Source organism: Schistocerca serialis, chromosome 4 (assembly GCF_023864345.2).
Source record: "Schistocerca serialis cubense isolate TAMUIC-IGC-003099 chromosome 4, iqSchSeri2.2, whole genome shotgun sequence".
In the NCBI taxonomy this organism is placed as follows: domain Eukaryota; kingdom Metazoa; phylum Arthropoda; class Insecta; order Orthoptera; family Acrididae; genus Schistocerca; species Schistocerca serialis.
Window position 1 is genome coordinate 629,757,756 of NC_064641.1, and position 12,310 is coordinate 629,770,065.

At 37.9% G+C, this 12,310-nt stretch overlaps 1 protein-coding gene across 1 annotated transcript in view; it reads left to right on the forward strand.

Annotated features, from left to right (window-relative positions):
• Positions 1-12,310, forward strand: part of LOC126475459 (nudC domain-containing protein 1) — a 124,010-nt gene that overhangs the window by 21,668 nt on the left and 90,032 nt on the right. The window contains exons 2-3 of the mRNA XM_050103339.1: positions 773-930; positions 2,191-2,370. Coding sequence (XP_049959296.1) covers positions 773-930; positions 2,191-2,370 — 338 coding nt within the window. The remainder of the gene's footprint in view (positions 1-772; positions 931-2,190; positions 2,371-12,310) is intronic.

Consider the following 12,310-nt stretch of genomic DNA (forward strand, 5'->3'; position numbering starts at 1 on the left):
ATGACACAAGTGTTACCCAATCACCCGACCATATTCGAAGTCCGTGAGTTCCGCTGAGTGCCCCGTTCTGCTCTCACAGTGTCTAATGACTACTGAGGTCATTGATATGGAGTACCTGGCAGTAGGTGGCAGTGCACTGCACCTAATATGAAAAATGTATGTTTTTGGGGGTGTCCGGATACTTTTGATCACATAGTGTAGCATAATATCATCATCTGGTGTTCATCTTCTAACTTCATGTAGCACTGTGTAAAAAATTAGCTTTTAACTTAATGTTGGCTAGTTAATCTTGTTCAAAGAATTTCACATGCACAGTTCATTTGTAGCACAGTTAATTCAACTGCTGAAATAAATACATTACTACCAATTTCAGAGGCCACTCCTTTCAGGTTTGTCTGAAGTGTTCCACTGTTTCTGTGTTTTAAGAAAATTTTTGCTTAAAAAAATATGCAAGTTCCATTACCAACACTTTAAATTCTAGCACATTTATATAAATATTGCCTCAGTCTTATTGTTCACGTCTGTTAGCTACATATTTCTTGATATAATAGACTAACTTTGAACTAGCTGTGGCTAAATCAATCCCTAGTGGTTGGAGCGTCAGTTCCTGTTTCTTATAAGATAATGTTCTATTTCCAAATGTGGTGAAATGTGGTGTTAATGTTCAGATATATTGTTAGTGATAGCATAACTTAAATGTAAAAAATCTGTTTTTGTCTTAATTTCATATTGCAGTGTACCACAATAACATTCTTTGTTTTCTGTATGTCAGATGTTGACCACATCCTACCTAGTGATGATCAGTACTCACTCCTCCATGCCAAAGTTTTTGGACTCCATAATCACTTGTATGCAGATGTATTATCAGAAGATAATTTATATTACGTGGATGAGAGGTGGAGACTGCGGCGAGTGAGACAAAATAATTTGGTAAGTCAAAGGTCAGATACAAAATGCTAATCTTTGTTTCAGCTACATCCTGCCTAGTGGTGATCAGTACTTGCTCCTCCACACCAAAGATTTTGGATTGCATAATCACTTCTATGCATATGTATAATCAGAAGATAATTTATATTACGTGGATACCTTAGTAAAAGCTCTTGTAGAGAACTCGAGAAAATTCTGTTCCTACATAAAATTGCTTAGTCACTTGTTGATCAGTCTGGCACGGCAGTAGAAGACAGCAAAAGGAAAGCCGTATTTTTAATTCTGCATTTAAGAAATCATTGACACCGAAGGATAGTACAAACATATTGGTGTCTGACAATTGTACAAACTTCCATATGGGGGACATGACAATAGGCGTTCTTGGTGTAGAGGAGCAATTGAAAGAGTTCTAAACAAATAAGTCCGCAGATCCAGACTGAATCGTAGTTTGGTTTTACAGTGCGTACTGAACGGCATTTGCCCCTTAGTTGGATTGCATTTATTGCAAATCTCTCACTTAGCACAAAGTCTCAACTGACTGGAGAAAAGTGCTGATGACCCCTGTCTAGAAGAAGGATAAATGAAAAGAACCAAAAATTTACCGACCAGAATGCTTGACATCGGTGTTCTGCAGAATGCTTGAACATATACTCAGTTCAAAAAATATAATAAATTTCCTTGAGACAGAAAAGCTTTTGACCACAAATTACTTGTGAAACCCACATTGCCCTTTTCTTAAGTGATATCCTGTGAAACATGGATGAAGGGTAACAGGCAGATTCTTTATTTCTAGTTTTCTGGTAAGTGTTTGACATGGTGTCCCAGTGCGGACTGTTATCGAAGGTCTGAAAGTACAGAATACATACATTTTGAGAAAGGATCGCAAACATAACATAAGAGAAATTAGGGCTTGTACAGAAGCATATAGGTAGTCGTTTTTCCGTCACTCTTGCTTGCAAGTGGTACAGGAAAGTATATGACCAGCAGTAGTACTACAAGGTACCCTCTGCCACTCACTGGTAGGTGGAACTTGTGGTGAATGACGCCAAATAATTTGTTAAATTATAGATCAGATACAAAATGCTATACTTTGTCGATATCATTGCAATTTTAGTCATTGGATTAATAGCAGGCTAGATGAAAAAGGATTAATGAAAGTGAAGAGGCCTTGGCAAATCAGCAGTAACCTTGTATTTGACTCAGTTTGTATGGGATTTCACTGTCCATTGCACCTTGTTTCACCCCAGATTTCAATTTTGTTAGACAGGTCGTTTTGAAGGTCTTCATACCATGTGGGAGATGACAAAACATCATCCCCGCAAGCCTGGTCACTACAACCCATCCCTCAGTTTCACATCGGCAGATTTTGCTGTTGTTTCTGATGGAGCTGGAAGTCTGTATATTGTGTACACTGGTAACAGAGAGGAAGCAGATTCATTTCAGGTAAGGATTCAGTATATATTACAATTTCAGTTACACAACAATTGGATAATTACATAACATGCCAATTATGTTGTTGTATTGAACAGATTCATATTCTCACATATATTACTCAAGAAATTCTTTGTTGTTTGATGTGTGCCTTGGCTGTAAATACTCGCATGTTTTGGACACACCTGTTTCGGGATAATTTAATATTGCCAGTGGGCATGTGGCACCTATTGTGTTACACCAGCTTTCAAAGTATAATGTAATGGTGCTGGAATATCATGCACTTCAATGAATTTTATTGCATTTAAAGAAGTAAAACTATCCTACTCAGCAACCTGAACACATTAAGAGCATCAGATTATTATATTCTGACATTACAAAGTTAAGGCAAAAATTACCAGAACTTGAGTGGGACAGAGTATGTAATTGTAATAACAACGATAATGCTTTTAACTTATTCCTGAACATACTAATGAGCTTAGTTCAAAACTGTTGCCCACAAATAATCAAAAAGATGAAAATAGATGGTGCACCAAATAGAAAAATGAAGCACAACTTGTTCACTCCTGAACTGCATGACCTGAGAAACACACTTATTGCCCTACATAAAGTGGCTAAAACTGGTAACCTAGAATCGAAGCAGAGGTATAAAGAAGCCAGGAAGAATTATTGGACTGAAATACAGACAGCAAAGCAGAGAGCCAATGATGCTTTCATTGAAAACTCCAGCAACAAATGCAAAGCAGCCTGGCAGGTAATAAACAAAATAGCAGGGAAGCATAAAAACAGGCAAGAAATTCCAATAGTGCCAGAAAAATTAAATGAATTTTTTGTTAACAGTACTAAGTTCGAAGCTACTGCTACCTCAGCACCAGATGATGCAACTTCTGAAAGTTTTACCTACAACATTTCTGACCTTAATAACTTATCCTTTAAATGGAAACAGGTGACCTGCCAAACTGTATACAAAGTCGTCACAAACCTACATGGCTCATACAGCGAAGATCTCTATGGCATCTGCAACACCATCTTGAAACAAATAATTGACATTATTGTTGCCCCTCTTACCTTTCTGATCAATAGTACTTTTACAGCTGGAGAATTTCCTGAGGTCCTGAAGGCTACTATTGTTATCCCAATCTATAAAAAGGAGAAAAAACAAACCTGAAAGTTACTGTCCAATATCCCTCTTACCTATATTATCCAAGATAATAGAATGCTGCATTAAAACACAACTTTGCAACTACTTCGCTGAACAAAATCTTTTTTCCCCCTCGCTCTTTGGTTTTAGGCCAGGATTGTCTACAATAAATGCAGTAGAAACTCTTGTGACAGACATACTTGATGGCTTCGAGAACAATTCCATCACTTGTGCTGTACTACTAGATTTGAGTAAAGCATTTGATACTGTATCCCATGAAATAGTAATAATGAAACTAGAGTGCTATGGTGTCAAAAATAACGAACTGGCACTAATCAGATCATACCTGATGAACAGAACTCAGGTAGTTATAGTAAATAGCCAGCAATCAAATGCCCTACCAGTTGTAAGAGGTGTGCCACAAGGCTCAGTGCTTGGACCTTTTCTCTTCCTGGTATACATGAATGACTTGCCTACTTTCATGCTTCACAAGTCAATAATATATGCTGACGACACAACCCTGATTACCTCAGATAACAAATTGGAGGAAGTGAAGAAACAAACAAAAGTAATGCTTGAAAAGTCTGCCATATGACTCCACAGCAACAAGCTGATACTCAACAGTAGCAAGACTGAAACTATGTATTTCTTCTTGCACAATCTACAGGAAAAATTAAATGAGTCTGACTCTGTAAGACTTCTAGGAATCCACCTAGACCCGAAATTAATATGGAACAACCACACGGAACTGTTATGTACCAGACTATCTAGAGTAGTCTTTTTGTTAAGGTAACTAAAAACATTAGCTAGCGGAAATCAACTTTTATCTTCTTATTATGCCTTCTTTGAATCTCACTCACAGTACGGAATAAAATTATGGGGCAACTCATCTGTTGCTCAGACAGTGTTCATGTGGCAGAAGAAAGCAATTAGAGCAATTACAGGTATTAAAAGCCAAGAATCATGTCTAAAGCACTGTAAGGAACTTAACATTACCTTCTCTGTGTATAAAAACGTGTCTTCTTTCCATAAAAAAACAAATACATACCTTACCTTCCAGAACAGATGTTCACCCACATGATACCAGATATAAAAACAATCTTGATGTAGACTTTACTAGGCTGTCTGAGGTCCAAAGTAGCTTTAAACAAACAGGATTAAAATTATATAACAAGTTACCGCCATCACTGAAAAACCTACAAGGTGATGCCTTCAAGAAGCAGCTGCACAAATTGTTAGCTGATAAGTGTATCTATGATGTAAAGGAATTGGAATGTAGTAGAGAGTAACTATAATGTAGAGAATAATTCTTTATCTTCATGTAATGTAATCTGAATGTACATAGTTTCCCAATTTTAGATTTACTATTGAATGTAATGTCAAAACTGTCTATTTCAACAAATGTTGGCTAATGACAAGTAATAAATAAATAAGATTTATTAAAAATTAGAGTATTTCCTTTATACATAAAAAACTGCAATAAAAGAAACCAAACCTATTATCCATTTCATAATGATTGGCCCCTGAATTTGAGCTCATATTCTGGTTACATCCTGTGATGAACATCAATGTTTTGTGCCTTGCAGGAATTGTTGAAATGTCTACTTTTATTTGGTGTATGAGTATTACACTGTAGTTGAAAAGAGGGTGACATAAGCAGTAATATTTAAGACAAAGCATTCTTTTTTGAGCATTTTTTTGAGGGTGTTAACTTTGAGGAGTTGTAGAAGTTAGACCATAATTAGGAAAAATATTTTATGTGCACAGTTTAAAGATGCAACTGTTCTCTATTTAAAGGCAAATTTTCATTGCTTTCCAATTAGCCGTTTTGTGCTAATAATAGTGGGTGTAGATTTCTGCAGTTCACCTAATGGTAATACATACAGGGTGAACATTAATAAAACTGACAAACTGCAGGGACAGATTCCTGACTGGAAATGGAGGGTAAAAGGTCCTATGAACATGTGTCCAGAAATGACTGGTGTGCGAGCAATGACAAGAAATCGTCCCAGAACACAGTATAGATATCTATTGCATCCATGTCAAACAGATGTTCACAATGGCCTCCATGGGACCTCAGGTGATAGGGATATTAGCAGTTGTCATGCAGGATACACATAATCGTGCTGTGTTGCACCTTGTTGGAAAGCCGCTTACCTGGAGCTCGTACTAGGGTTTGTCTCAATATTCTGTAGAACTTGGTTCTCTCAAAACTGGTGTATGCACAGTCCGCTGCCTCCCTGCACATTCGTCTGTCTGATACAACCCATGTTCATGCAGATACCCAAAAGGGCCTGAAATGTTCTGTGATGTGGTTGGTGCTTGTAAGAGTATTTGATCTTGTGCTGCCTCTTGACCATTTCCATCTGCTTGACTGTACACAAATACCATCTTGGCTTGGACCCAACACAAATACCAAACCATTCTGCTGCTATGGTACATTGTGTCAGTCACATAGCCTGAAATATATAAGGAACACACAGCATGCAGTCAGAGGAATTGTGATTTATCATCATGTACCGTGGCAATGACGCATTTTCAGACACACGTTTGTAGGACCTTTTTTCCTCCGTTTCTTGTCAGGAATCTGTCCCTGCAGTTTGCCAGTTTTATTAATGTTCACCCTGTCTATTAACAGGATGGAAAGTGTAAATGCAAGCTCTGTTGTTGCCATTCATAGCAGTTCATATGCTATGTTGCTGGACCTCTGAACACTAATTCCACTTCTGTATTCATAGTTACAGTGTACTTTGTGACTTACCATTAGATAGTAAATAGTAGTGTAGCCTTTCATTGTTTCGTACTTGTCTTAGATAATCTGTGTGATATAATTTGTTGCCTCTTATATGTGTGAAACCATTCATTGTTTATGGAGTTGTCAAAAGACCGTGATGATCTACTTATTTTAAGGCCGAAAAGGAACGGGATGCGAGCAGTTGAATATCACAGCTAGTAGAGAGAGAATTTCTAAATTTGTCAGAATTAGTGGAAGTACAGTCAAGTGATTTTTGAGAGAATATAGAGAAACTTCATCTCTTTTATCACTAAAAAGGAGTACTGGCAGGTGACAGAAGTTAGCCTTGGACGAGTTTACACAGGGAGTCGCAAGAAGGAAAATCAAACACTTCTATGTGGAAGAGCAGTTTCTACCAGTAGCTGCCATATTGGAAAAGTTACACTGAAATGGAAGAATTTTCTGATAAGAGTGAAACAACCTCTTGTCATTCTATTCAGAAATTGGCCTTCAGATGCAAAACATTCAACAAATAAACCTGTGCTGATGGAAAAGAACAGTAGCAGGAACAAAAGAAATGTGTTCTTGCAGGAAATAACACTTTACAAACACAGGATGGTCTATTTGTTATACTAAAGAGAATTGGTGTAGTGCAAACCATTCCAGAAAGCTTGGATGGCAGGAACAAAAAATGCCATTGCAAAATGTGTTTGGTTATCACAGAGAAAGTGTTAGAGTGTAATGGCTTGAAAGGAAAAGTCAAATGACATCCGGTTCTGGAAAAACTATTAATAGGTGCCACATTGGGGACAAAGATGGGTTCATGCAGAATTCTGGCTCATGTGTTATTGGACAATCAGGAGGTACATATTATCATTCTGAGATGAATACCATATACTACGAAGAGTAGTTTAGGAGTGTGCTTGAAAAATTACCTTACTGGTCAGGCTTGATATTACACAATGATAAATCCAATGTCATGAAATCCATCAATGAAATGGAGGAAGGACTCTATTATTGAAGGTATGTAAAGGAGTAATATACATCTTCCATCTATGCTGCATTGTTTGAGGAACTTTCTGTAGCAGGCCCACTAGAATATGTGCACTTGCACTTAAGAGGTCACAAGGATACCTTTTGGAAGTGTATTGCGCTCAGTGGATAGCAATAGGACTACCGCTGATCCAAGCAGCGAGACCTCGGACAACAGCAATAGCGATTAAAGTTGGTCTTATTTCATTGATCATTCTTTCCTGCAAAATTTATTCGAGCTAAATGATTTTTCATTTACTGTTAAAGTTTACAATACACAAAAAATTTCATTGTTCATTTATTGAGATCTGATTGTATATCAAGTGTTCGCTGGAAATTTCTCTTGGTATTGCACTCTGCTTGCAACAATAACTGAATGCATCAATGCTATTTAGGAATGCTAGTACGAAGTTGGCATTCTTCCTGGTGAATATGCGCTTATCGTGCGTTTCAACTATGACGACAGCGTGTTGGTGTGACAACTACGCTCCACCGCAAAGTCACATATATTACAGCTAATAATGCAGTTGCTTTACAAACTCAATTGATAAACACTGGGAGTATTCATTAGCAATGACTCATGATATAATGTTCGAGCTTTGTACCTGTGCTTTCTCTGTTGCAGTAGCTACAACAGTAAACTCAACCTTAACGTCAGCCTCTTATGTTTGACATTATAAGGATGAAACAACTAACCAGAAAATAATGAATATTGACATGCAAATGTAACAAGATTGTGTCATTAAACTGTGGACATGGATTGTTTCTCCTAGTTAAGGTCTGACTTCTTTGACTCCTCAAAGTGGACATGCGCCAAAAAATGCTTGAAAAAGCACCCTTTCTCTTAACTATTACCACCTATGTCGCCCCCATCATAACTAAAGCGTAATATTCATACATGAAATAAAAGTAGACATTTCCATGATTCCGACAAAATACAGCACATTGATGTTTGTCATACGATGTATTTACAATATGAGCTCAAAGCCAGGGGTCAGTGATTATGAGATAGATAGTAATCATGGTGGTGTATGAAGCAGTGATCCAAATTGGCAATTGTGGAGGTAGATGGACAAATCACAGTGGAACTTTGATTGATTTTCCAAATGCTGGCATTATAGCTGTTTTATTGAAAAAGATAACATTGTGTTTGTATTCATTTATCAATAGTCCAGACATTTGTATCGCCTTTTCTTTATACAACATTATTAGGAAAATGAGAGATTACTACTCACTGTAAAGATGACACATTGGGTTGCAGATAAGCACAACAAGAAAACTGTTACACATTAAGCTTTTGGCCAAAGCCTACTTCAGAAAGGTATACACTCATACATTCATTCACATAAGCAAGCACACATCACATACATATGACCACCATCTCCAGCAGCTCGACGTTTCAGTCAGAGGTGCCAGTGTGTGTGTGTGTGCGTGTGTGTGTGTGTGTGTGTGAGCTGTGCTTGCTTGTATGAATATATGTGTGTGTGTGTGTGTGTGTGTGTGTGTGTTTCCTTTTCTGAAGAACACTTTGACTGAAAGCTTAATTTGTATTAGTATTTTCGTTGCACGTGTCTTCAACTCAGTCTGTCATTTTTATGGTGAGCAGCAATCCCTATTCCAAACTGGAGCCTCCATTGTATGAGTATCCTTATACGATTTATTCATAATCAGTCTGAAGAATACTGCTAACTTCAAATCTATTAACACTAGAACCGCCGGAACTAGTACTGTACTTACAAGGGAACCTCCCCATCGCACCCCCCTCAGATTTAGTTATAAGTTGGCACTGTGAATAGGCCTTGAAAAACTGAACACAGATCAGTCGAGAAAACAGGAAGTAGTTGTGTGGAACTATGAAAAAATAAGTAAAATATACAAACTGAGTAGTCCATGCGCAACATAGGCAACATCAAGGTTAATGTGAGCCAAGGATCGCCGTTGTGCCGTGGTTAGCGTGAGCAGCTGCGGAACAAGAGGTCCTTGGTTCAAACCATCCCTCCAGTGAGAAGTTCAATTTTTATTTTCAGACATTTATTGTCCGTCCGTCCGATGCGAGGTAACTGCACCGTAGGGTGGGGACGCTACACCTAAACAAACATTGAAACACACGATGTCAGTCGACTACGGCGCATTGAAGAGAGAGTATTCCTGCTAACGAGGCTCCCTGGCTGGCAGTTGACCGTTCGCTACTTTGGACGAGAGTGCATTAAATATGTGAGATGTATTCCGTGGGAAATATGAATCCAGCAAATATAGCTCACGACTTCAATAACAATCGCACTGTTTTGCGGTGGGGTCGCAAAACGCAGACACTAAACTTATTACAGTGAATAGAGGCGTCAATGAACGAACGGACAGATCATAACTATGTGAAAATAAAGAAAGTAAACTTTTCACTTGTGGGAAGACTTGAACCAAGAACCTCTCGTTCCGCAGCTGCTCACGCTAACCACGGGACCACGGCGCTCCTTAGCTCAGACTATCCTTGATGTTGCCTATGTTGCGCATGGACTACTCAGTTTGTATATTTTACTTATTTTTTTCATAGTTCCACACAACTTCTTCCTGTTTTCTCGATTGATCTGTGTTCAGTTTTTCAAGGCCTATCCACTGTGCCAACTTATAACTAAATCTGAGGGGGTTGCGATGGGGAAGTTCCCTTGTTAGAACCGACGACGTGGTCAAAGTGGCCACTTTCTTTGTAAGTACATGCTGTGCTGTTTAATGTAAATATTAATGACCTTGATAACAATGTATCACTTTAATTACGTTTAATAACAGTATCATTGTATTTTACAACAACAATGGGAACATAATATTACTAATATTAAAGAACATAGTTCACAATATTTATCTGCAACCATATTAATTGTATTGCAGTAGTTTTAAAATTAATAGAAATTAATCTTACTGGAGAAACTAAGTACCCATGAATATGTTAAGAGAAAGACCAATCATAAAATATGACCATGTATAGTACCTAATCCTACTTACAAGCATTACAAACTACTGTCTTTATTACTTTATATGTACATGGCCCACAAACATATCTCTTGCATGTACTGCACACTTTTTCTTGTTTCTGCATTTCCTTGTTTGGCATAGTTTTCTTATTTTTGCAGGAATTTCCGCTTCTTCTCTTTCTTCATCACCATCATCCTTTTCTTCCTTTTCTTTTCCATCCCTTGGCATCCTTTCCTGATTTCTGGTTTCCATATAAGCCCTACGTAATTCTTCTGCTAGATTTAGGATGAAATTCCTACTACTTATTTTGATCCCTGTCACTAGCTTGAAAATGATCCATGCGTTGATGGCTGCTAAATCAAGGATATTGTGAAATACGTGTACAGGCCATCGACGAGTACCAGAGCGGACAGAATATTTCCTCGTCATCTGGTCCAAGACATCTACAGCAAATTTTGTGCTATTGTAGAAGCTCACTGTTTCGGGAAGGTGTTTCGAATTATTTTGTATTTCAGCATGTGTGTGCATAGTTCTATACAGAAGAACATTTTTGTTCTTTTTCCCTTGGCAAACAGTCAGAGTACCACCTTCCCTTTTCAAGAGAACAGACGTATAAAGAGGAGTTTTCATTTTTTTTTATAGTGTTCGGAATTTCTTTTCTTGCATGGTTGATAGTGCCGACAAGACTAGTGTTCTCTTTTTCCAGTCTCTCCTCAAGTGTGACCGTAATGAAAAAATTATTAGTAGTCACATTTCACCCCTTATTGCAATATGGAGCTACCAACTTCATTACTACTTGTTCTGGAAGTTTCCCATTAAGTGCCCTCTGTTCGTTCTTTCCTACATAAGGGAACCCATTACAAAGATATTTTGTTTCTACATCCACTAGAAGCCAGAATTTGATTCTGAATTTATCAGGCTTATTCGGTATATATTGCAAATACGGACACCTGGTTCTGCTGGGGAAAAGTTGTTTGTCCACAGTGACATTTGATCCAGGTATGTAATTCAGCTGACAGTTTTCTATAAAATGGTTCCAAGTAGTTGATATAAGTGCAAATTTGTCATTTTTCAAATGTACCGACCGTGTATTTTTTTCATCAGAACACAAATATTTCAAAATTTCTGAAAACCTGTTTCTGCTCATTGTGTCAGTGAAAAATGGGGCTCCCCACTTTTTCAACCACAACTCATCTACATCAATACATCTGGCACCTACACCACGAACATATAATAAAGCAACAAATGCATCTAATTCTTCTAGATGCAAATTCCAGGAATCATTTCCAAGAAGCCGTTGTGCCTCTGCTTCTGTGCACTTCTTTGTGTTTCAACATTGATTGATCAACTAAAAGGTGCCAGGCACCCGAAACATTATCATTTGAGACGTGCCGCTTTGTGTGTGGAGTAGGTCTCCGTGTTTCTTTCAATATATTCTGTTGACCTATCCTGCCTGGAGTAGTAACACCGATGTCTGCTACAGTCCACTCCGTGATCCTGTCCTTCCCCAGGAGTTTTGAGCCAGGTTCTGGAAGTGAACCTCACTTCGTTCTCCTCTTCTACGTCGATTCTGTATTGGTCCACTTACAAGAGGTGCAGTTCTTTTTTTTTACCCAGGGTAGGTCCTTCTCTAGCATTGTTTATATTACTGCTTGGTCCTGGTTCAGCAACTGCGTGAAGAAAGAGACAGTTAGAAAGCTACAACTCATTATAAAGATAACATACCACACAATAAAATAGCAGTAACAGAAGTAGCAGTAGAAGTGTCAGCTCTATTATAATAGTGATCATTATTCATATAGTAACAATAATAATAATAATATAAATGAATGTAAATTACCTTCATCGTCAGTCTCGGAGCTGTCACTCTCCACTTTAGCGACAGGTTGGTAATCTTCATCTGTAGAATCTACCACAAGGTCCTCAACTTCAGGACCATTTTCAGCATCCGATTCATACAAAAGTGTGACAATTTCTTCATCTGAAAGTGGCCATGGCCGTGATATATATAGCTGTGATATCTGAACCATGTCTACTGGTCTGAGACCAGTACTCAAATAATCAGTCTTGTTTATGTGAAA